The following is a 27500-nucleotide window of genomic DNA, read 5'->3' as shown; positions in this document are numbered from 1 at the left end:
ATACTTGATGAATTTAATAATTCTGTTGGGTTCGTAGATGGAAGATATTGTGTAAAGTTGCCGTGGAAACCAGGTATGCAGGAGAAATTAGCAAATAATAGAGAAGTGGCTCGGAAACGTTTCGATAGTCTGGTTAGGAGATTTAGAAATGATACAGCATTTTATGAGGATTACAAAAGGGTAATTGATGATTATCGTAGGGAAGGTATCATTGAGAATTCGTCGTCAGATACTGAAGTGTCATATTCTGAGCAGTCATTCTACTTACCCCACCACGCTGTCATTCGCGAGGACAAATCTACTAGTCGACTTCGAATCGTGTTTGATGGTTCTTCTCATGAAGGAGGACAACTTTCAATTAATGACTGTTTATTTAAAGGACTAAACTTGTATCCAAATCTATTTGAAATGATTTTAAAGTTTCGACAAAATACAATCGCCTTCACAGCGGATATAAAGCAAGCGTATCTACAAATTTTGATCGATCCTAGTGATAGAAAATTTACTAGATTCTTCTGGACTGATGATATCGGTTCTAATTCATATCAAGAAATGAACTTTAGTAGAGTTTTATTTGGACTAAAACCAAGTCCATATTTGTTAGCTGCAACTCTGAAATATCATTTTGATAAATGTAAAGAAGAATTTCCTGATACTTGCAAATTACTGTCAGAATGGTTTTATGTCGACGATTTGATTGGAGGCGAAGAAGACTTGCAAGCGGCTTTGAAAATTACGACTGAAAGTGTAGAAATTCTCAAAAGATGTGGCATGATATTACGAAAATGGAAAACCAATTCCATGGAACTGCGTAAGCTGTGGAAAGATGCTGAGTTCGACATCGATGAGGAAAAGAGCTCAAGTACGGGACTTGACTCACCATCCAGGGTGTTGGGTCTAGTTTGGGATCCAGATGCGGACAGTATATCTTTTAACGTGAAAGAATTATCAAAGTTTGTCAAGAACGGAACTGCTTCGAAAAGGTTTATTCTTCGAGTAGTGGGTCGTATTTATGATCCTATCGGATTTCTTGGGCCTTTCATCATAAAGCTGAAGTGCATTCTACAGGAACTGTGGAGTCATGACATAGACTGGGATGATAAACTTCCATCGTCACTGGATCACAAGTGGCAGTTGTGGTGCAGTGAAATCGAACACTTAGAAGATCTCCAGATTCCTAGATGTTATTTTTCAAATTTGAACTGTAAATTTATTTCATTTGAAATTCATTCTTTTTCAGATTCATCTCTTTTAGCCTATGGAACTGTATTGTATTTAAGAGCTATATCTGAATATGGGAGGATAAGTATCAGTTTTATTTGTTCTAAAAGTCGTGTAGCTCCTCTGAAAAGTCTTACATTACCAAGACTGGAATTAATGGGAGCTTTATTGTCCGCAAGATTAGTCCATCAAGTAAGTAAATGTCTTAAATTTAATACTTCTAGTTATTTTTGGACCGACTCGATGATTACATTATGTTGGATTAAGGGACAAGCTAGTAAATACAAAACTTTCGTAAAAAATAGAATAGAAGAAATTCAATCTTTATCAGATACCAATAATTGGGCTCATTGCCCTGGTAAGGATAACCCTGCAGATATCTTGTCCAGAGGAATTTCTGCAGCAAATTTAGCTACAAACCATCTTTGGTGGCACGGTCCACCGTGGCTAAGCCAATCACCTGAATACTGGCCTACTGAAAGAGAGAACTTAAAATCTACAGACGTAGACTTAGAGCTAAAAAAAGAATTTGAAAGTACAGTGCAAAATAACTGTTTGGTAGAAAATTCGAAATTTATTTTAGATTTAAGGAAACATAGTTGTTTGTTAAAAGTACTAAGAGTAACTGCACTAGTTAAACGGTTTGTTAATAAACTTCAAAAACGACAAACGATTGCAGGTCCCCTCACAGCAGAACTTCAAAATGCTGAAATAGACTGGATAAAACATGAGCAAAACATAGAGTTCAACTTAGAATTACAGAACCTTAAAAATGGTAAATCGATTCCTAAAAACTCTCCACTTTCGAATTTAGCCCCATTTCTCGACAGTTATGGTGTATTGCGCATAAAAGGAAGGTTAGAACAAGGAGCGTTTACAAAGGATGAAGCTCATCCTATACTTCTTCCTAAGCAGTCTAAATTTACAGAGTTAATTATTATTCGAGAACATAATAAAATTTTTCATGGTGGAGTTACATTTACGCTAGCCAAAATTAGGTCTAGATTTTGGATTCCACGAGGTAGACAAATTATAAAAAGAGTATTAGGTAACTGCCTAATTTGTCGAAAGTATAAGTTGAAACCAGCTAAACAAATAACTAGTCAACTACCTAAATGTAGAATTACTGAAAACCCTCCTTTTACTGTAACTGGCATAGATTTCACTGGCCCAGTTTTAATAAAATCAGGAAAGGATACGCCTCAAAAGGCTTATATAACATTATTTACATGCAGTGTTACTAGAGCTGTGCACATAGAATTAATCACAAATATGTCAACAAAAAATTTTATTTTGTCATTAAGGAGATTTTTAGCTAGGAGAGGAAATTGTAAAGTTATCATTTCCGACAATGCTAAGAGCTTTAGAGCCACTAATGAAATTCTTAAAGAATTTGCAAAAATTATAATAGATTCAAAATTAAAAGATTTCATATCAATAAACGGCATAACTTGGCAATATATTGCGCCTCACGCGCCTTGGTGGGGTGGTTTTTATGAAAGGCTTATGAAAAGTATCAAAGATCCTTTGAGAAAGGTTCTCGGAAGGGCTCTTCTTAACTTTGAGGAAATGATGACTATTCTATCAGAAACTGAGTTAGTTTTAAATCATAGACCTCTTACTTATGTCCATAATGAAATAAAAGAGCCAGAAGCTCTTACACCTGCCCATTTCTTGTTTCCAGGGCAAGAAAATATTTCTTATCCTGTACATTTCGCCGACATTTTCAGGAATGAACCATTGAACAGGCAGACTTTGACTAGGAGAAAACTGTATCAAACTAATCTTTTGAAACAAATTTGGAAAAAGTGGAAGGAGAAGTATCTCCTCGAATTACGGTCTGCGCATACTTTTCTAAATCCATCTCCTGAAAGGAATCTTAAAAAGGGTGAGGTTGTATTGCTGGAGGGGTCGACGAAATCAAAATTTTTATGGCCTATTGGAATTATAGAAGAAGTTTATAAAGGTAGGGATGGGTATGTGCGTTCATGTTTGATTCGTACTTCTCAAGGACTTTATCGAAGACCCGTCCAATTAATCTATCCTTTTGAAGTTTAAAGTTATATATATATATGTTTGTTTCATGTATTGTATTTAATTTGCAATGTAGTTTTCAGTATTAATTTGTGCATATTGGTTTCGATTATATCTAAATATATTATTCATATGTAAATTTAATGTGCTCTTAAAAGAGCACAGGTGGGGTGTGTTAGAACTTTTCATAGTATAGAGGGCGCTGTTGCGCCAAAAGAATTCTGTGTTTTTAACATTATGTAACTGTGGTTCGCCATTGCGATGTGTGTGTATTACTGAGATATATTTTGGTGTTTTCATTAAATATAAATGAAAGATATCGTCATGAATTTTTTGTATCCAAATCAAGATCAAATTTACCACTGATGCATATTCGTCGAAACAAAATTAGCGTTCGAACAAGAATAGTCAAGTTATTACTAGCCTTTCGAACTACGCATTAGTATCGTTATTCGCTTCGTAACAACTGGAGAGCCTAACGTTAAACACACATACTCCAATCATTCATTTCTTACATCTTTTTCATTTGCATTTTCGTCAAAATTTACCTTTTGTACAAGTTTAAATTTAAGACACTTCAAAACTGACATTTTAAAATTTCTACTTTCAACACAAAATTTTCACATATTTAACACATCACATTTTAAATTCATTTTAAATCATTGTTATAGTAGATATATACAATTTACAATCTTTTCGTAAAATCTTAACTTTAAGTTAACAAATTTCACTATTCAGTGAAGTCTTTCCGACTAAAAGATATTCACAACTCAATTCCCGCAAGCTTGCGAATTGAAACTTTTATCTTTAACAGCATTTAGCAACCTAAAACCATGTGGCATAAACTGAAATTTCAATGTAAAATAGTCAAACAAATTTTCGCTTATCTTTTCTTTTTCTGAATTCCTCCATCCTGATGAGATAAAATTAATCAAAACAAGGTATTTCAAAAGTCCTCCTGTCTCTCGGCCTACTTCATTTTTGCTGTTAGGAGATTCTTACTCGGCGTCTGGCTCGGTAACCTTGGCTCACTTCCAGGATCCCGCAATAAATCTTGTAAAACTTGAAAATCAGTACGATTGTAGTATGGCTTCAGTTGATCAATATTAATAATTACTGGATGGCCATTTTCCGCCTTTAATTAAAAAGTTGTCTGTTTAATTTTGTCCACTATATACGGCCCTTCAAACCTGGGCTCAAACTTCGCTACTCTGTTTTCGGGTGCGGATGATAAGGCATGTTTTAACTTTAACACTTTTTGACGCACTGCATATTTTACACCCGTCTATTTTTAACATAGTAGACTTTTTGTTTCTGCCTTACTACGTCAAAATTTTTAATTGCTTCATTAATAATTGCCTGTATGTCTTTCAACTTAAATTTTTCTTGCATTTGTTGTACAAAGAACAGCTTGTGTAAAGGCTTTAAAATTTTTCTTCCTAAAAAATAGTTCTGCTAGGGCCTTTTGTGTAGTATCGTGCTTTGCAGTTCTCAAGGCAAAACTTAACTCATTGACACAGCTGTCCAAACGGTCGTGATAATTCTTAACATATCCCGTAATATTTTTTGCAATATATACTTAATTACGCGTTCCGCAATATTGGATTGCGGTTTATATGGTACCATTTTTAGATGGCGTATGCCAAGTCTTGTGCAAAGATTTTCAAATATACTACTAACAAACTGTTTGCCGTTGTATAATATTACTTTTAGTGGGGTCCTGTATTTTAAAATATTCTTATTTAAAAACGAATCAGCAACTATTTTTGCTGAAGCTCGTTTAAGGCTTAAGCATTCTTAGAAATGAATTTCGTAATTCTTAGAAATGAATTTCGTAATGTGTGTGTATGTGTGATTATTGCAAAGCCTCGAGGGCTATCTGCCTAAAGGGAGGGATGCCTTTCGTGGAGGACTTTCTAAGGGAAACTGGCTCGTATACACGTTACACATGGGGAAAACCACGAAAACGCCCATGCAGCCAGCCCGTTCGTGGGATTCGAACCTCGGACCGAACTACCAGTGTTCAGCGACTTTACCGCTCGGCCGCTGGTGGGCAATTTGTAATGAAAGCTGTCTTTTCGACATCCTCCGGTTTCACAGCGATCTGAAAATAGCCTGACGTCAGGTCTAATGTTATCATGAATTTAGTAGAACGAATTTTCTTAATTATTTCATCATTTATCGGGAGGGGATACGTGGGATATTTCTTTATACGGTACTCAACTTGCGGTAATCAACCGCAAACCTGCACGAGTCCGGGGGCTCGGGCGATAACCCATTTTTCTTTCTGCAAAGAACCACTGGACTTGCGTGCGGCTTAATGCTTGGCACGATGATTTTGTTACCTAACATCTTCTTAATATGGTGTTCCATGATATCTTCCTTTATGGGGTCATACCTATACGGCTTAGGAGGGGCGTTTCCTATATCAATGGCATGCGTCACTACTTGACAGAAGAAATGTTTTTCATTGAATAAAGCGAAAACTTTTCTTATTAACTTTTCAACTTTTTCTTTCTCTTCTGGTCCAAGGTGATCAAGAGCTACTTCTGGCATTGCCCTTTCTTCTTTTACAACGTCCATGTGTAAAATTCTGGAAATTAAGATTCGCGCTAGCTTCGAGTAAGATATAAGCCCACAATATTACTGAAGTTAAGACACAATAACACGCCGAATAAATACTAATTCAGAAGTCAAACAACAAAAATCAGCGTTATATTTACAAAATTGTCCCGTGATTTTGGAAAGTCTATAACGACGAAAATGCTTTTTTAAAAAATTTGTGAGAGGAAGTTACACTGAGCTTCTGTATCCAGAAGGGCAGTAGTCGAGACATCATTTAGTAGAATATGTATCTCTGGAAAGGCTAAATTTTGTACCTCTACTGTGTTTAAATGGATTTCTTAGGGACTTTGTTTTCTACTCGATGACCGGGCCCCCCTGTTCGATCACTTCGGTTAGTTTAAATTCTGTTTTCCAGCGCCTTCTTTTTGCTGTATCCGAAAGCTTTAGATTTACCTGTCTTTCTGTCATCGAGCTTTTCACCTTTCCCCGTCTGCCGATACGAATTTTGCTGCCCTTGAGGTTTTTTCTGCAGTGGAAACCTTGAATGCTGGCGAAACTGATTTGCACGCGCGTTCTCCGCGGTTCTTCTGCAAATTAATTGGAACTAATTGGTTCTAATTGGTTCTAATTGGAACAAATTTTCTAATGTTTGCGGATTTCTGACTTCGAGAAAGTCTTGAGCTGACGGTAGTAGACGCGGTCACCTCAATAACCTCGCTATCCGGCCTCTACTGGTATAGCAGATTAAAGTTTTGATTTTTTCTTAAGATAAACTCCGTTAAATGATCAAAACTAATTTGATAGTTGCTAAACAATTCTGATTCCCGCTTCGCACGATCTTTCACAACTGGCAATGCTTTTAACATCGCTGCCTTGAAATTTTCTCACTTGTAAGTTTCCGGACCTGGATCCCCCAACAAGAACTTGCCAATTCCTTTGTACCAGCTGAGAGCTTGACTTTTTAGGTTCGTCGTAGCTATTGTAATTTTTGTAGCTGGTTTACTGTAGGTCTAGCTACTCCAGGAAAGTCCTCACTGAGCCTTTCCTGTCGAATGTTACGGCTGGCTTCATTGCGGCTAGCATAGTTTCCACCGCAAGAATGAGTAGATTCAGATGGACATTAACACAAGCCTCTAAATACAGCAGAACTCTAGAGACCCATTATTGTGTTTATTGATCGAACTGTTTAATAGACAGTAAATGTGCTTATTTTGATAGAAATGAATTTATGCTTCTGAAAGGACTGTATATAACAAAAAATATCTTAGAAATCCTTTATCTAAACTTCTGTCTGAGCAAAAGAATGAACATGAAATTTTTATCAACCTGTTTTAAACTTCAACTCTTCTTTGCATTTTAATGGAACTCAATTGAGTCAAAAAAACTTGAACAACGAAGATAGTGAATATAATTTTATAGAGCACTTTTGAATTAAGAGAAGGTTGTGTTTTCAATTTCAGTAATATAACAGATCTATATCACATACGAGAATGGACGAAATCTCTTTTTACTTCATATATTATTCTTTGATGCGTAAAATTTCCACTTCGTTAAAATGTTTTGCCCGAATTGTGAACTGCTTTTAAAACATGATTTAAGGGACAAATTTACTCTCGGTAGTTCTATACATTATTAATTGATTACTTCTCCATTTAGCAAATTTTATTAATAGTTATAATATTTTTCTTAAAAAACAAGATGCTCCCTGTCAATAAGAAACGCCTAAAAACACTTAAACAAGTCTTAAAAATATGTTGACTCAATTCTAGCACCTGATATATATTTCTAGAGGGAAAATACTCCACCAGTCGATATATAATGCTGTCGTAAAACATTCAACCCATTTTCAACAAAAACATGCTACTCAGACCAAACTTCATATTTTATACAAGGAATTCCTATAGGATGTATGACATGCTCATGGTTTCGTATATTTGTATCGAAGGCTATTCAAACTGCCGAAATCACTTTTTTCATCGTGAGTATATCTTCTCATGGGTAAGTATATAAAAAAACAACTCCCTGCAATCTGTCTCTCTAAGAGTTTGTGAAGTAAAGTAATCATGAATTTTACTTTTCCAGAAAGTTAAAATATATTTAATATATAAGCAACAAAAAGAGACCAGTTTAAGCATACCATAAATTGCTTTTGAAATAAGGAGTGCATCTCTTATTATTCTGTGAGTAAATCAGAGTTGAGATGTATACTAAGGCATATAAAGGCAGTTTTATGCTACTGTGTAGATATTTTTCATGCAACTCAAGGCTTTCGCAGATGCACGTAATGCGTTACATACATGCTATATTAGGAAGTAGAGAACAATTTTTCTCTTTGCATATATGACTAGCTTGAAGACAAAATAACCTTTCAGGACCGCAAAAAGTTTAAAATATCATATATAAAGTTTTAATAGTTACCTGTATTATAAATGTTGAGAAAATAAAACAGTGTGCAAAACATGAGAGTATAATTTACAGAATTATAACGAAGCCCTGTAATATTTGACATTTTAAAATTTTCGCATACTTTTTTTTTTTTTTTTTTTTTTTTTTTTTTTTTTGTGATTTTTCACGTATTTTCTTCCTGTTTAGTGTATGTGTCGCTGATCAAGCAAACTGTGTGTAATAAAACTTTTGATGCGATAACGCAGATGCATGATGACTGAGCTTATGCATAAGTACATAGCAGATATCGGGATTGAAATGTAATCAACCTTTAACAAATACTAATCAAAAGCAATACAAAAATTTTAGAAATTAGCCTTTGACTGATAGTAGTAAATAAGTAAATATAACAATACATAAATAAAATTTATAATTACAGTACTGATAAACTGAATTTATCATTTTTAGAATCAATACTTTTCTACAAGTAGTATTATCGATAGAGACGGTAGTCTCATATCGATAATACTACTTGTGGAGTCATCAGGTTATTTTGAACCAGGAGATGGGAAAAATATGCAGTGATCTCGCTGGGGCTCGAATCCGGACCTCTCGAATACACGTCGAGTATGCTACCGTTGCACCACGAAGGTATGTTGTAAAAAGGGAGAAAATACCTTATATACTCCCCCTTTTGAAGGGAGACTGGGGATTAAGGGTCCAAATAGCCAAATTTTGGGGGTGATGAATTATTGTCCACCACCTTTTAGTTCGGCCACCAGTTATATAATCATTAGGTTATTTTCAAGCAGGAGAGGTGAAAAACTTGTAGTGCCCTCTTAGGGACTCGGACTAATAGTATTTCTTACAATTTTTTGGGCGATGTTAGTGTTCCAATTAATGAGTTTAATTGAAGAAAAAAAGTTGACATCTCTTCGCTTGTCAAAATTCTTACTTCATGGTGATTAGAAATGCAAAGATCTAGATAATCAACAGTTAATTGATTTCAGTTGGTCTTGTTAAGTTTAGGACATGAAAGATAGATATCAGAAGATTCAGTGTGATTTAAATTGTTGAAAGCAATGTTAGCAAGAATATATGTGTAGGTAAAAGAAAATTTTTGCAGGTTGCCTGATGAAAGTGAGCGAAGAAATTTGTATTCTTATATAGGGTAAGGTTGCTATCGATAGGCCGGCTCCTTCGTTGAGCCACTTCCATTATTTTCTAGTTATTGTCTGCAGGCACTATCTGTTGACTGTTTAGTACACTACATGAAGCTTGAAAATCGCCATCTTGACAAGGAGCTTGAGCCACTCACAAACCAGGTTGCTTTACAAGAAAGTAATATTTTTCTACTTTTCTTCTAATTTATCAATGTAAAGAAAATATAGATATCAGTGAGACATTAGTAGTGTTCCAGTTGTTACTTATAACATTTAAAACTGTGATAAATCGACATTATTTGTCTATGTTAACAAGGGCTGTTTACTTTATTATATCCGAAATCACTGGCATATTACATACTGACTGTTAGTTGCCTTCAATGACCAGCCTGCGTTGCTATGAATAGGCTGGTGGCCTAACCATTGAAACAATATCAAGGCTAATATTTTGCATCTTTTTTAAACTGAAGAATAAAATGCATATTAGTTACATTGTAAGGTTTTCCTAAGTTTTTAACAGTTAAGTTACTTTCGTAGCCCTTCTAATTTCAGCTTATAAATTTCCGACCAGAGTGTGTTTTCAGAATCTCAGTTAAATGCAAATGAAGGAGAAGCAGTACTTAAGTCGAAGTTCAACTGACTTCGGTAGAGAGCCAGAGATTCTGACTAGCGCGCGTTCCGCCTTTTGGCTACACTCTCTCTAAGCTATTACTACGCTCGGCCGTATTTCAGGCCCTTGATAGCTTCGCCGTTTAGTTAACATTTAGAGGCCAACTCCTGTAGAATATTGGTAGCTTCAGCTATATCCTTTTAGTTAAGCATCAATCGGCGCAGAGCTAGAAGACTCTTGGATCTGTAAGTCAGAGATTTAAATGCTGAAAAATTTCTTAGTATTCTTGAGTTCAAGCCCAAGTAGAAGCTTATTTCTTAGTATTTTTGAGTTCTATCCCAAGTAGAAGCCTTTCAGTATGTCCTGTGAAAGGGGCATCTGTAAAACCTTATTTTGAGTAATAAAGGGTAATTAACCCTTCTTGAGTTTACGTTTCTGTTTCTTGAGCTAAAGCGATTATTCGCTTACCAGTTCTCAAGGTTCCACACACTTAGCTGTAAATAAAGGTTGGAACCTTATATTTGGCGCCCCTCGGTTTTTTCTTTGTTTCAAACGGAGCTGCGTTGTTGCAAATTCGTAGCTTGTCGCAACTTATATATTCAGCAATTCTGTTTTTCAGATTCTTAAGGTTTGGAAGGAAGTTTGGAAGCTGATTAGACAAGTTATCGGAGAAGCTGAAACTTCTACGCCTGCAAACTGTGGAATTAATTTTAAAATGTAGGAACTGCAATGAGAAGAAGATGTAGATGAAAAGATACTCAAACGAAGGACCATTTTCTGCCTTCAGTCGTTCATTGCTCTATTGCATCGACAGAGTGCAACAGAGCTGCTGAAAGTATTTCCGAGAGAACATGAACATTTGCGTGACTGAAACCATCATTGGCTTGGAGACTACGAATACAACGGATGTTAAAGATCAATCGGCGCAGAGCTGGAAGACTCTTGGATCTGTAAGTCAGAGATTTAAATGCTGAAAAATGTCACTACTAATAATCAGTAGCGATTTTCTTTCTGAAATAAACGTTTCGCTATCTGTTATGAGAAAGAAAGGCGCAGTGTATCTTCCTTCTACACAAAAAGTCTCCATTTGATGGCGATCAGTACTGATTAAAAGAAAAAGAAATATTAGTCATCTACTGACGCAGCTAGAAGTAAAAACAAGCAATAAAGAAAAACGATGTTTATTAAAGGCAAACTAAACAAGAAGAAATTAATGTGACCTTTCTTTTTAAATATACGTTGCTGCGTTCAAAAGATTTTTTTCGTTACTATGGAAAGTATGTGCGCCTACAGAAACACGGCTGATTTAGATATGTTGGAAGCTGAATCTGCAGATTGGATAAGATAACCACTAGAAAAGTACATTTAGATCCGATTCAAAATTCTTAGAACAGGGTAAAAAGACGAATTGTTGGCCTTCGGACATTTCTACGAAATCCTGCGAAGATGGAAAGAGCTGTTCAGAAAGAGAGAATAAGAATTTCTGTTTTATATCATTTTATTTGCGTCAAATAAGTGAGCTATGACTGTGATAGTTCTTTGCCATCATCCATCTATCAGAAATGCGCTTTTGCTTTGAGTGGTAATTTTTTATTAACTTCAAGCAATTTTTTTAAATTTCATACGATAGTTTCGCATCCCCTGTTTTCTTGAAGGAAGTTTACCTATATAAGTGAGAAATCATGGAAAAGAATGTTTTCAAACCCCTTGACCTGATTTAAATTACAATTTTCTGAGTCAAGTTGATTCCCTTCCTATTTCCAAATGTTCTATATAAAGTATAAGTATTCAATCCCACAGTTAATTATAAAACATAAACATTTAACAGTCTGGAGTTACATGAGAAATTGTAAGGTGTAAAAACATCAAATAATAATAATCGTAAATATATCGTGTGTAAATTTACTACGATTTAAAAATAGTTGTTAATAATATTTTATTTAAAATTAAATATTGGTCACAAATTTAAATGAAAGCCCTTCATAATTGTTTTGCAGAACGGTGCATATTGAATTACCATATGAAAATAAGCGGTCACATTATTTTTGAATTAAATTCTTTATTTTTACAAAGGAAAAAAATGAAATTATTAAAAATTTTAGCATTGAGAGAGTGATGAATTTTAAAAATTCATTATGATTACTTGACATATAATAAATATATTCTACTAACAGTAATGATAGAAATACCAGTAAATTTTCAAAATTTTTACTTGTATTATTTAATTTTTTAAATCAAATCTGGCCACTAAATGTTTTTATACACAATTTATAACTGTGTAACTTATTGTTAGGTACTAAAATTTGTTAGCAGAATACATTATTATTGAATTGTGTTATAAAGTATCAATTCTATAAAACTGAGGGATTCTTCATGAAATAGTACTTTTGTAACCTATTGGTATTAAAAAATAATTGTTTCTTTGAAAACTTTAAAAAAAAGTAAGAATTAACTGTTTATACCAGAGTTCTCAATTTTATATTGTAAAAGAGAAATTTATCATTATTAAAATTTTCTATTTAATGTGTCGAAGTGTTAAAACGCTGGTTTGTCAAGGAACTTCTTCAGCTGTAGGAGGACTACATTTATTATTGTTACATTAGTACTTCATAGTGAAAATAATATTGCTATCTTTTAAGTACTTTCACAGAATAAAATCCTTTGAGAAGGAAGAATATTTAAAACAAGCAGTTCTTAAATCTATAAGAAATTAAAATAACACTAAAGTAATTAAAAAAAATTACAAATATATGTATGACAAAAATTGCAATACTAATTAATCACACATACAGAATAGATGATTATAATTTTGGTTACAACATTTTATATTGAAAAATTATTTTCTATCATGTTAATTACAGATAAATTACTTAAAATAAAATATTTTGATGCACGTGTGATATCTGAATGCAGCAGCAATCGGTCATACTTTAATGAACAAACGAATGTTTTTTCTTTTCTTTAAAGAAATAATTAAAAGAAGAAATATTAAGAAGGAAATATTTTCTTTCTAATTTCTTACTTAGAGAAATATTTTTCTAATATTAAGTGTAAAATAAATTGTGTGAAAACGCAGTTTTAATGTGAGCATGGAAAAAAAAATATTTGCAATAAGATTGCAATGCGCATTTATCATATTATAAATTTAAACATTTGAAATTGTTTATGTAAAAAAAATTATGTAAGTTTAATTCATTTTCACATCTATTTCTTCGTTGCTTTCGTACATCCTCCTTCTGCGTTAAGTTGTAGGCAATGGTATCCCACATTTTTTTTTCTTTTTTTCCTTAGCCGTAAATTCCTGCATTAATATTCCCCTAAAAAAAAAACGGCATTTTCCTCCACATAACACAGCAGAATATTCTGCTGCGTTTTGGTCATAATACTGTCATAATACCATTTTTTTTCGAATTACAAATACGGTGTGTGCATTAGTGAAATGATGGGAGAATATTCCTAGAACTTTAGCCCCATCGCGCTGGAAATTTCGTCACTTGTCTGTATTGTGATTGGTTTAATGCTCCTTGAAGCTTTGTCTCCTCTCAATAAAGTGGACCCACTCGCCCATCAACAGAGGACCACAGAATGGCTTTCACCGTTAAGTTGTAGCGCAAATAATATATGGTTTCAGTGATCGTAGAACAGGCGTCCAGTGTGTTAAATATGATATACGTTAGGACAAAAAATCTACATAGTCTCAGGCATTAATTCATTTCACTTCCTGGAAAGCAAGTTTGTAACATGTGGGAGGGAGCATTTCTTTCTTTAATAGTCTCAATTTCCGCTCAAGCGTTTATTTTCTAGAGAAAGACAGGGTGCATTCAGGAATTATAATTAATTTTTAAGGCTTACTTATTACTAAAACAAAAGTTTACTAGAGTGAAAGAAATTTCTGCCCAGTTTGAGGTTCAGTATTGAATTGCCGGAGCAACTCTGATTTAGGGCTCCGTTGAGATCCCAGTAGAACTAAGAATTATCTCAAAAACGAAAGAACCGGAGGCAGGCTGCGGTGGGTTCCTCCACAATTTGAGATCTGTAAAAAAATGGTGCAGCAAATAAACAACACAGCAAAAAACGCCAAGTGGGGATCTATGGAATAAAGAGGAAAAATATTTTAGAATGAACAGAGGTTAAAAATTAAGATTAAAAATTCATGTTCTAACTATAGGATAAAAAACTTATTTGAAATTATAATTGTATGAAAAACAGGAAAAAACAAAATTATGTTTGCTGCAAACAGTAAATGAGGTGTATAATGTAATGAAGTAACCGTCAGCGTCTAAAGTGCCATAATAAAGGTAAATTTTTATGAAAAAAAATATACTACTAATTGGAAAAGCGGTTATTTACTTTTTTATTACCAAAGTGGAAAAACAAAAAGACAGTTATTTCTTTATTACAAAAGGGGAAAAAATCTAGCAAAATTGCAAATTATATATATATAAACTGAGACCTGTGTAATCTAAGTTAGATACCGAACAATTGAGCATAGGTTTCGCTACACTACTTTTTTATGTATTTTTCTCTAGTATTAATGGAAAAACTGCAAGTTTTCGAATTTTCATTATCCCTTTTTTTTTCATAAATATTTTTAACTTTTGTTTTGATTACATATTTGGGCACTACTTTGTATCATATATGCCACACATATCATGATGTTACAAACTAATCCCTTTCTCTTTCGTTTCTATTTGTTCTTCCTCATTTAACACATCCCCTTATACTGTAGCAAACAACGACATACAAGTGCCTCTGACCATCGTTTCACTTTCATAAAGAGTTGGAATTGCTTCATACACGTAAAATTAAAACGCTGTATAAATAAAAGCCCTCTGAAGTTCACTGTTACATCATTTGTGGGAGTAGAACTTTTATTTTAAAGAAACAGTAAAAATCCTCATGATCTTACCTCTGCATTCGATTATATGTGTTTTCATTTATCTCATGATAGAGAAGGAAATTTTTTACTCTTGTTATTCTCTCTCTTTCAGCTTCATTGGTTGATGAGAGCACAGACCACAGAAACTCATCCACTAAAAACAATAAAATATCAAGTTTAGAGCAAGAGGCAAATAATACGCTCTCCAACGAGTAACCAACTAGTAACTAAGTTTGGATTTGCATTCGTGTTTTGCCTTCCCCCTTTCTTCTACGTGAATAACCGATCTATCCAAGACGCATGCGCCGGACCTTGGTATTAAATAGGTTGTGCGCCAAACGGCGTGGATTGAAGTCAGTGTGAGAAGTTCCACCGAGGAGCGGGGATACGCAGTTCATGCGCGCTGTCTGATAATTCTCGTAACATATTATCAACATGCATTGGTGTTGTGGTGTTATGCTACTGGCGCTGTTGCTGCCTCTAGTTGCTGAAGTCACATCACAAGGTAAACTTGCACGCCAGTGTATATATTGCATTAAAATGCAAACTTTTGTTATTTTGTAAAATACGCATAATTTGAGCTTTCGCATTTAATTTGCAGTAAAATAATGGGATAATTTTAATAGAAATATTTTTAAAATGCTAATACTTTGCATTATATACTTATCCCACTGAAGTATAGAAAATATGGATTACCATAAGATATTATTTATTCCTTTTGGAAATAAATTGAAGACATGAAATGTTTCTAAAAAAAGGTATGCACGTATTAATTTATTTTAATTTTCTCTAATATTAACGCATATTTACTGTAAAGGAATTTTAATGTTACAGAAAATATGCGCGCTTCGTATATTGTTTTCGAGTGAAATGTTTTTTTTCAAAATGTAAGAAAATAAATCATTACGTAAGCATGCAATTATTGCATTATTTTGTACACAAGTGGTTTCACGAGAAGAAGCATATTTTATTGCACTTAAATAAACTGCGAAAAAATAAATGTTCAACTGTGTAATACAGGCAACGTGAAATATATTTTAGAGCACGAATTTTCTTGCAAACTGATATGTACTATTATAATATTTCATATATCAATGAGAAAAAAGAAAAACCATAGTCTGAGTTTTTACTTATTTATCAACATAAAAGGAAAAGTTAGAAATATGAAGCCAAACGTTATATCTATTTATCAAAATGTCTTTTATTCATTTTCAGTAAATATTTTACTTTTCTTTTATTTTAAAAAGTCCCACCAGCGGCCGAGCGGTAAAGTCGCTGAACACTGGTAGTTCGTTTCGAATCCCGCGAACGGGTTGGCTGCATGGGTGTTTTCATGGTTTCCCCCATGTGTAACGTGTATACGAGCCAGTTTCCCTTAAAAAGTTCCTCCACGAAGGTATCCCTCCCCTTAGGCAGATAGCCCTAGTGTGCTTTGCCATAATTAAATACACCAACACCTTTTACTTTAAAAAAGCTCAAAAATTAAATTTAAGCTATCTTGTATATATTTAGAATCCATTCTACACAAAGACCCAAAAAGTGTGAAATTCGTTATTTTTTTCTTTCTAAGTAAGAAAAATATTAATTTTGGCACATACGTATTACGTGAATCGCGTGTATGTATAAACAGAGTGTGAATCGCAGTTTTATGATTTTGTAAATTGCATTTGTTTTCTAGTTTACCAGATATTTTATTGCTTAGCAGTCAAACCCGTGAGTTATTTCCGATGAATTTCAACTAATTATTTTTTATGTGAAGAAGTTCATATAATGGAACGCACTAATTTATTTGTTCATTGAATTAAATTAATTCTTGATTAGTTTTTATTCATTGCTTAACATATTATTAATTTATTTGAACATTGGGTTAGATCAGCTTGTTTAGAGTTTAATAAAAGGTACTTATAAAATAGACCTATTACTAAAATTTACAGATTTATATTCCAGATTTTTAATATTGAAATAGATATTTTTAAACCAGTAATTTTTGAAGTGTTACTTTTTATTCATAATTTTTCATTATTTAAAAAAAAGTATATAAAAGGCATTCTAATTCAACTACATTATACTTATGCTATTATTATAAATGTTTTATGAGTAATATTAGATTACTGAAATATTTTTAATATGCGGCTAATTTAGTGATAATTTCATATTTCTTCATCGAAGTAAAGGTTGTATTATGCGAGTGAAACATGCTTAGATACACGAATGAGAATTCGAAAGCCTATATTAAATTAAAATTCTTCACGAAGGATTAACTAATCAGTCTTGCCCAAGTAATCGAAATAATTTTGCACTACCTTTTAAATAATTCTGGAGGATTCAGTTGAAAGAAAAACGATAAAAATCTAGCATAGTAATAAGACGGTCGTCTTAATTTCGAAACTTAATAGACTGATTAGATATTAGGAAAACTGTATAAACTGTGGCACAATATGAAAAACCTTTGATATTGTAATCAAATTCATTATTTTATAGTAACAGAAAACTTTAATGAAAATTTCACCTTTCGCTGAAATTCATTGAACTGACAAAAGTGCTAAAAATGAATCTTCTGAAGAAAAATGAATCTAACATAGCTTTAATAGAATGATCTCCTTTCATTTTTCAGTTTAGTTCAAATGGTTTAGTGAAAATTTGATTGGGAAATAAGAAAACTTACTGAAGGGCTGAAATTGTGCAGAAATAAAGACGTTTTTTGAAGAGGTAATATTGGGAGTTTTAGAACTTACAGTACAATTTAATTCTTTTCCATGATAACTCCCATTAATAATATGATAAACGAGCGGACGAATAATTCATCAAGAATTCAATGATCCTATAAAGAATGCGAAATGAATGGAAATACGCGAGTGTACCATTAATTTTCTTAGTAATATGCATGTGACCTAGTTTTTGGTAAATTGCTATGTGGCTCGCCAGTCATTAGCCCGAAACCGAATAGTGCGATTTCTGTTCCTGACTATCTCCACTATGATATCACACACGTTTGCAGTTCAGGGCATCCTGAAACTTTAAAAGAGAGTTCAGTCATTAACGTCAGAATGGCTGCAATACATCCGCCTTTATCAGTTCAATATTTCTTTTATTTCGGATCTATTGTTAAGAGTTTCTTGTCTTCGCTTTTGTGCCGCAAGAGGTTCTTTTATTTATTTAGTTGTCACCTCTAGGTCACTGATGGTGACTGAGGCTCTGGTTCGCTAGACTTGGCAAAGAGCCCACGCGACAACTTACTGGAAATTTCAGAATTTGCTTTCAGTTTCGAGACGTATAAATCATTTAGATTTTTTTTAATCCTTTGTACATTTCATATTGTACTTCTGTATGTTTACGAATTTACAACGCATATTCAGTCATTTTATTTATAAATGTACAATGTATTGTCTCGAATACATGACGTCATCAAATATGAAGATGATCCTGAATTTTACAAGAAAGGGACTGCTTGTATGCAAATTTCTGTCACATATGTTAATTTGATGTACTGAAGGTGTTTTGTAAGAAAGATACATCTGTACTATAAATGCATTGTTCTGAAATAAAGAGACATATTTCTTTTTTTCTTTTAATGTTAATGTTTAAAAAGAAAGTGAAAAATTGTAGAAATAATAAATTTCTCATGTAAAGTAGTAACGGACTTTAGAACGGCGTATTAAAGAAAACAAATCTGGTCTTATTGTTTGGTCTACATATGCAACTTTGTTTGAGTTTAATAGTTTGAACTTAAATGTTCTAAATGAACAGAGCGAATATTTCAAGTTCAAACACTGGAACCATTTTAAATTCATTTCCGTTTGTTTCAAACATGGTACATGTCTTACCTTTCTGATCAGCGGCCGTACAACGCTTTTACTACTTAGTATTGTATGCATGTTAATAAAATAGGATTTACTCGCGGTGAGTGATTATAGTCCATTTTAACTACATTTGATTTATGTCTAAATATGTACTAACGGCTGAATCATAAATGCTCTGGCTGACCATCGTTATACTCCCCAAAATATAAAGGTCATGCAGCGTCTGATAGCTTGCAATACATTAAATGTCATTTAATATTTTCATAAGTCTATCCATAGGTATTATAAATAGCTTATAATTTGATTCTGTGCTTAGTATGCTTGCATACTAATTTTGTCACATAGGTTTATAATACTCGTACATGAAATAGAGGACTATACACCCTGCTTTGTTACGGCTAAGATATTGATTATACACTTAAAATATCTTTTGCCCGATCTTATTTCGTTCTTTTATCAGCGACTTATGTTTCCATTGAAATTTCTTTAAGGGTTGATATTTTTCCGTTGACGAAGCAGTGTTGCCGATATGCACTTTGAGTAGCCCAGCAATTTGAACAGCGTCATTTGTACATACAACCTTTTTACATAATAATCCTAACTGTCGCCGAAGTTTGTGGAGAAAACTGAAAGAACTCTGAAATTTCTGTTCAGGGAACATAAAACGTCTGAAAGGAAAAATAAAGAAATTTTTGACGCTTAATCATAATTTTGACTTCCGATCTACAAACATTATTCATAGAGTTTCTTCAATTAGTAAACGTAATTTCTCTGAACTCTTTAACATTAAGAAAAGTTTTTTTTCCTCAGTTAATTATATTTATTTTTCAAAGTTTTCAAGTTTCTTATGTCTTAGTTTTTCAAGTCTAATTTTTGTTTTCTTTAACGGATTACGTTGCATTTGTTTTCGCTTTGTTCGGTAAAACGTGCTTTCGGTTAAACGCGTTGTTGGCTAAATCTGTTGTCGGCTAAGCGTGCTGTCGGCTAAATGTCCTATCGGCGAAATATCTACCGACTAACTGTCCGTGTCGGCTAAATGTATATGCCGGCTAAATTTTTTATATTGTCAGCTAACTGCTGTCGATTGTGTCGTCGTCTAAGTGATTTGTTGGTTAAATGTCACGGACCCACTTTTCTTCCCTAGTTCTGATTTCATACCAGTACTAAAATATCTAGGTTTTAAATTTTCAAATATATGCCAATAACGACGGAAGAATTGCAATGCAGGTAAATTATTTAAATTATAGTATGTATATTAATATTATATTCATTATAAATTTTCGGTTCTGAAGTAATCGTAGCTATCATAGCTAACATTAGTATCTTTTTTCCTTCTAAGTATATAACTAGTTATCCGAGTTAGTTAAACTTTTGTGAAATGTAAATTCTGTTTTTAAGAAGGTAAGAAGGTTTAAAAAAGAAGTGAACTTTCTTATTTATATATATATCCTTTATTATATTTCTTTTCATAATATTAGATTTTAAATCACATTTTTTATAATCTGACTGAAATATGAATAATCATTCTGAAGATTAAATATGAAACTTTTACACTGTACGTTAACTAAAACGGTATTGAATATTTTTTCGGTATTTTAATAAAAGCTTAAAATTATATTTCTTCATTTCAAACTAAATCAGATACTGTTTGAATTAATTGGGCTAATTGCGCCATTATCGTGTTAAATACATTCACTTACTTTTGCACTTGGACACATGGGTAGTAGTCCAAATGTCTGATGATGGGAATATATGTCTTTGATGTGAAAATTGATTACAGTCATGTGACGGTTCTTTTGCTTACTGAGAGGATGCAGGCATGAAGGCTTTTGGAATGATAAACCACAGATGGCGGCATAACTTTGGAAGAAACCGTTTAATTTGATATGAGAGTGAAACGCTCATTCTTCTGCTCAAGATAATGGCCATATCACTTGTTGGAGATGGTAAATTGGCCATCAGAGCTATGTGTCAGAATAGCTTTCTGGCTCGATTGATGATTTCTTCTTGTTCACCCATTTCTTCGTTCTACACGTCAAGTTGAGAAATTTATACTATACATGTGCTAACATACATTACGGAGTAACATTTAAAAGGAGTGTCACCTCATTATCAGAGCTTTAAAGTAGGTTTTCAGAAAACCGACACATTCTGCTTTTAATAATTCTAATTACGCGTTGTTCCTGTTGTGCTAGAGGTTAAATTTAATACAATTTAAAAATGTTTCTTAGTGTTTTGTAGGATACTACTTGATAGGGAACAAAAAATATTTCGTTACAAAGTATAATTTACATGTATTTTGTTTGGTACAATTATTAAATAGTTTTTAATAGAAGTATATTTTTATTTCGTTCATTGAGGTTTCCGTGGTAAAATTATTCGTCTTTGTGAACTTAAGTACATGTTCACAAAAAAATTAGATTTGCGATTGGGCACCGGTATATTGTATTTACTTCCAGACTGGTTTTGATTTCTGATTAAGAAAACAACTTGTTTTGCTATAACTCACAGAGCAACATTACCTATAATGATCTGAGTTTGAAAATGGTCTTTGAAGATTTCTTATTTCATTATATTTTCACCGTTGTAAACCCCAGTACAATATATGAAATTTATACATTAGTAAATAAATCTATTTTGTAAATTATGTAAATGCGTAATAGTTATTTTTCTCCATACAGCTATCAGCTCATAGTCATATCACTGACAAACATTTAAAGCTCATAAAATCTATTTTTAATTTTCTCAATTCTAATGCATCTAAAATTTTATGATGCGCACTAAATATGCGGGTTTTTCTATTTTTAGCATCTTAAGTTAGAAACTTGAAATTCATTTTAATGCCTGTCATGAAGAATGAAAAACGAACTTTTAGTAGTGATATGAAATACCGACAAGACATTAAAAATTGCTTTTTAATGCCAAAACGTATTAAATACATTTCGCATTAAAAAGCAATGACATAGTTGAAACGTGTGACATAGTTGAAACTAAAGCATAGCTCATTAATCTCAAGGAATTAATTTTCTGAGAAATGTTAGAAGATGGGATTTTTAGAATTTCGCTTTCATGAAAAGCTCCTTCTTTATCCACAGTTTATATAATAAACGTTCTTTAAAATAAACTCTTTTATCTCCACGCGTAGCAGTTCGCATACTGCGGTACCTATTGCCCTGCAGTAACAAAAATTCCGTTTTTAATTTTCAAGTAATTATCGCCCATTTAATTCTTTTCTTGTATGTAAGAATTTTTAAGTAATAGATTCTTTCACACTTTTTTTAATACACATGTCCAGCAAATGTCCTTTCTGGGAAAGTAGTTGTGCATTCTCAAGTTCTATTTAACACTGAAATAAGAAAACACTAGAATCATTGCAACACTTCCAGTCCGTTCATTTTCTCGATGTAAAGAGTGATAATATGCCGTGAACATCAATCCAAATATTAATGTGTGATAAAAATCGCGAAAGTGAAATGTCTGGGATTAATTAAACATGCAAAACTAACTTGCACTTAATTAATCTTGCACTATGAGATTTTGTACTATTACGCCACACATTTATAACTGCGAAAAAAATATAAATTAAAACGTAAGCAACATACGCTCACAATCATGAAGATTTAGCGTCACAAGAGCAATAGAAGCTCAGTGGTCCATTTTCGAAACCCCCTCCCTTAGTGGCTACGCTGATGTGCACTTGTGAAATACGCACTTGGCGCGTATTCGAGACGTCCAGATTCAAGTACCGGCGGGAACATTGCATATTTTTCACATCCCCTGCTTTAAAAACATAACCTAATGACTCTATAAACTCCAAAGCACTAGTTGTTTGTCCAAAGTTCAATTCCCAGTGATTAAAGGACTGGCTGCGTTAGGTAGCCAAACTATTTTCATGCCTAACGTAAGTCAGAAACAGTTTCCTTCAGAAGGTTTTCTTCGTTCACCTGAGGCATATAGCTTTTGAATTTTACTACATTTAATCAATTAAACAGCCAATACAAAGACAGAAAATGGAAATGGTATGAATGAGAAAATGCAGAATATTAAATGCATATTTGAGTTTTTACGGAATAAAAATAATAAACTGGTCATTTCACTCAGAATGAGAAACCTATTATCATTTCAACGAAGTAATAAAGCTATAAAGTTTGACTTTCTTTGGTTGCATAAACTGGTAGCAAACTCCTAACAGACTTGCAGCGAGTTATCATTGTGTCTGAAGTTAACGACAGAGACTTGAAAAGAACCTTTTTGTTAAATCAGAACGTAAACATAAACTGCAAGTCTCATATTTACAAAATCAGCCACCACATGTGAGCATGTGTTAAACATTAGTTTACATGTAGTTTATATTGTGTTAACAGAAGGTTTCTCGATGTTCCCCAAATTAGTATTGTCTTTTATTGGGCATGAGGAAAACTAAATCTTTCTTCTTGGGTGGGATGAGGGTGTTGTGTAATAAATAACACAGAGCAGTGTGCAAAAAATGTTTCTTTTTCTTCTATTTTAATTTAGTTGTACAGTACTGGTTAAAAGAGTGCATAGCTGCAGTGAAAAATTAATTTCAGCGGTTAGGTTGCAGTCCAAGATTGGTTAGCCGGATTGAAGTAATTAGGTTGCTGTCCAGTCACACAGGAACGCTTTGTCGGAATATTATTCTGATATATATCCCCACGCATGAGTTATTTCAAAATTCGTGTGTATATGAGCATATAATCAAGTAACTGATAAGAGTCTCAATATCTTAATTATATCTTAATTATGTATGTATATTGTTAATAATTTATACAAAGCTATATATATGTTACCGTGAAAGACCGAAATTGGAGAATGTCGACTTTCACTGGAGAATATCAACATTCACCAAATACATCGGTGAAAGATCGAATATTGTACTACATTTTTGTATATTCGGACCCTCACCGGTGTATGTCGACAATCATAGATATGCTCTGGTGAAAACCGAAAAGAGAGGTCATAAAGTGCCATAATAAGTTTAAGTTGTAGCAATAAATAAGATTTGAATCACATAATTTAGTAAGTTTTTTATTACTGTTATTTTATTTTCTCATTTAGAACGTACTCTATAATTAAGTAAGTTTTTAACTTCTATTATTTTCCTTTCTCATTTTGAATGTATTATGTGTTTTAGGTTCTCATGTTTTTAAGTTCATATTTCAAGTCTCAAGTACGTTTATTCGCGACTGAATTACGGAGAAGAAAATATATTGTTATATGTTCAATATTCACCATTAGTAGATGGTGAATGTCGACATTGACCGGTGTAAGTCAGAAATAAGAGTATTTGGAAAATATTTCGGACATACACCAAAAGACTATGTGAAGGTTGACATTCACCGGTGAAAGTCGACATTCTCCAGATTTCGGTGTTTCACCGTAACATATATACTGCTCGACATTGAAAATGCAACGCCATGAAGGAATGGTCAGAAAGTGATGAAATTTGGAAAAAAGAGACAGCAAGTAGCAATAAGTGATCTTTATTTCAAAATGATAGTCAGAATACAGAGCGAGAAAGGCGTCGGCTCAGTAGGATACGTTCACCATAACAAGGACCCTCGACCTGGAGACGTTGGTCAACCTTTAACGAGGTTTAGATATCTGAGTCACGCAGGACCCCTCAGTGGCGGCTCAGGCCCCACAATCCCTGCTCGGCTTTATACATAGCCTCAGCAGGACGAAGAGAAAATCGTTAATGCAGAAGAAAAATGAACGCTCAGACACCTTTGCCTCAGGGCACCACTCCCTCGGCGCAGGAATTCAAAAAGATGGGTGCCCTACCTTAATATATCAGTCTCCGTCGCTGGAACTCTGAGGGCTGGTCCCCCATCGAGATAGGTCAATGTTATCTAACCATATAGCTCCACCACAGCCAGAGGAACAGACACGACAGTACCAGTACGGTCCCTGCCAAACCTGAACCTACCTGAGTTCAATACTCGGGTTCTAGTCCTGTGAAGACGAATTATGTGCCCCCGTGGTTGAGACTGCCTAGGTACAGAACCTAACCAGTACTTCCCAGGAATTCTCCTGAGTCAGCCCCCGGGGGACGGCTCAGTAGGATGTAGGACCACCGCGGACAGCGATGCACGAAGAAACACGTCTAGGCATAGAGTCAATAAGAGTGCGGATGGTGTCCTGAGGGATGGCTCTCCATTCCCTTTCAACCATTTGCCACAGTTCGTCTTCTGAACGAGGCAGGGCAGAGTCTGCAAACGGCCACACATGTTCGATTAATGACAGGTCAGGAGAGTATGGTGGCCATCTGTATACCTTGCAGAGCATGTTGGCAGATGCGGGCACTGTGTGGTCGGGCGTTATCCTGTTGAAAAATTGTATTAGGCAGGCCCTGAAGGTTGGGGATTGCCACCGGCCGCAGTACATTATCCAAGTATCGTTGAGCCGTCATAGTGCCCTGAATACGAACTAGAGGTGACCTGGAATTGTAGGCAATAGCGCCCCAAACGATTATGACACGTTGTCGCACGGTGGGGCGTTCCACAGTTACTGCCGGATTAGATCTGTCTCCACGTCGACGCCACACACGTATGCGGCCACTGTCACTGGATACACAGAAGCGTGACTCATTTGAGAACACGACGTTTCGCCATTCTGTCATCCACATCGCTCCAGTCCGGCACCATTCCTAACGTTGGCGTCTATGCTGTGGGGTCAATGGCAGTCTTTTTAACGTACGCTGTGAGTGCAGGCCACGTTCAACCAATCGACGGGAAATGGTTCTGGTCGACACGGGAACATCCAGGGTGTCTTGCACATGCTGCAGAATCGCGGTACAAGTGACTTGCGGGACCGCCACAGCTTGTGGGCGGATGCGTCGATCCACGCGTGCTGACGTCACTCTGGCTGCACCTGCACCCCTCCTTCCCACATTTTCTTTTCCAATCATGTTCGCCATAGCTGATGCACCGTGCTCGCATCCATGTAGGTATCAGTTGCGATTTGACGTAAGGACCAACCGGCCCTTCTCAATCGGATCACCATACCCCTCGTAAAATCGTCTGTCTGGCTGGAAGTGTCTTCGTTGACGGCGGCCGGGCATTCTGTCCTATTACACGTATCCTCCGAGACAAAAACCAACTTTCTTCGATAATTCGTATGGCAGAAATAACGACACGAATATTGCCTATTCTGCACGTTCCTTCCCTTATATCTTACTTCATGTGCGTCGGAGAGCTGCGCATTTCACATCATTCGCATAACTCAGTGACGTGCGTCTACTCTAAAATTTGCATAAATTTCTGACCACTCCTTCTTGGTGTTGCATTTTCAATGTCGAGCTGTGCATATGTATATGCAGATATGTAAGTTATGCATTGAAAAGCAGAGAAAACTTAATCTAAAAAATATTTTAAATTTTAATTAGGAGGATACCACGTGAAAATCTTTTTTGAAGAGGACGGCTCGGATCCTGAGTTATTCATTTTGAATGCGTGTAAAATGAAATGTGTGGGAATGTTAAAGAAACAGTGCGCATGGTTAAAATTTGTAAAATACTAAAAATATTAAATTGGTTGTAAAAGATTATAAGGATCTAACTCATAAATTTAATGCTTCTTTTCTGCAGAAACATTTATGTAAAATATGTTGCGATTTACTTTGTGAAAAATGAAGCTGATTTTTTGTTTTATAAAAATCATTCCTTTTATTTTAGATAAGTTTTAAAATGTAAATTTACAAACTAATAAAGCAACAGAAATCTAGCAAATTAGCCTGAGACATCGAATTTCTGAATAAGACGACTCTAGCATATGTCTCCTTCATAAAAGATGGAATTAATTTTATTTTAATTAATAATTAGCTGTAACATTTAACAAAAAATAATATTTTGAAACTTAAGTCCCTCCTTTAAGCCGCTTTAAAAGTTTCATATCATTCTGTTCGTAATTTCAATGTACCGAAAATTAAAAATAAAATTTTGTACTTATTAATTAACATCGAATGAACTAATTAAAGAATCAAAGTAAAAGCAAAATTTCCAACTATATTTCTGTTGGCAGTTTATTTAATCTTAATTTGATAACTTAGAGATTTAGCGTCTAACAAACCTGTGACAGTTTTGATGCAATGAAGTTATTTCGTTGTAAAATCAGAAAATCAGCTGAAAATGAAGTTTTCGTGTGACTGTAGAAAGAATAAAGTATAATATTTAAAAATAAAGAAAATTTTATTTTTATCCACTATTAGACTTCACTTATTTCACTTCTGCGCCCTTGACTGGCTACACTTAGATTTTGAGAATATTTTAACATTAGCGTTTCTGCTGTAGTCTCAATATCTGCTGTCAAAGTGGGCTAGATGCGTTAATATTTTCTTAATTTTTTTTCCGCATGGACTATGAATATGGCTAAAGTTTATTTTTCAGGTAGTAAAAGATAAAACAGATAAATGTTTCATGCATTGATATTATGCTAAATGTTTTATGTTCATAGCCATAATATGATTTTCTATGAGTCTTTTTTTTATTCGGCAATTAATCCCAGTGATAAAAGATCGCTTATATTGGTAATTTTTAGCTATATAGGTGATGTCGGAATAGTTGGAAATGATTAACCAGAAGTGCATACACTGGTTTGAAGTTTGAGTGATATGTTCGTTAAATGTTTCATTTTCACTAACCGAGCTCTGCAGGTACATAATCTCCCACCACACTTCTGAGAACTATTTTATAGCCATTAATCTGACTGATATGTTATCTGAATAAAATTTGTGCAATCAATTTGTCTAAACAGTGTGCCGAAAAGTTCGCATGAATTACTTCTATTAAAATTGCTCCAGTCGAAGAAAATATATCTAAGCATTAT

General features: G+C 34.0%; 1 protein-coding gene across 1 annotated transcript in view; it reads left to right on the top strand.

Annotated features, from left to right (window-relative positions):
• The first annotated feature begins 15209 nt into the window (after positions 1 to 15209).
• LOC118187953 (uncharacterized) overlaps positions 15210 to 27500 on the top strand; it is a 562718-nt gene continuing 550427 nt past the window's right edge. Inside the window, exon 1 of the mRNA XM_085807592.1 lies at positions 15210 to 15362. Coding sequence (XP_085663718.1) covers positions 15293 to 15362 — 70 coding nt within the window. The 5' untranslated portion in view covers positions 15210 to 15292. The remainder of the gene's footprint in view (positions 15363 to 27500) is intronic.

The sequence above is a fragment of the Stegodyphus dumicola genome, chromosome X1, assembly GCF_044657685.1.
Source record: "Stegodyphus dumicola isolate Sdum_Otavi_A_Nest chromosome X1, ASM4465768v1".
Taxonomy (NCBI): Eukaryota; Metazoa; Arthropoda; class Arachnida; order Araneae; family Eresidae; genus Stegodyphus; species Stegodyphus dumicola.
Note: the sequence above shows the minus strand (reverse complement) of the source record. Positions and strands in the feature narration are given on the sequence as shown.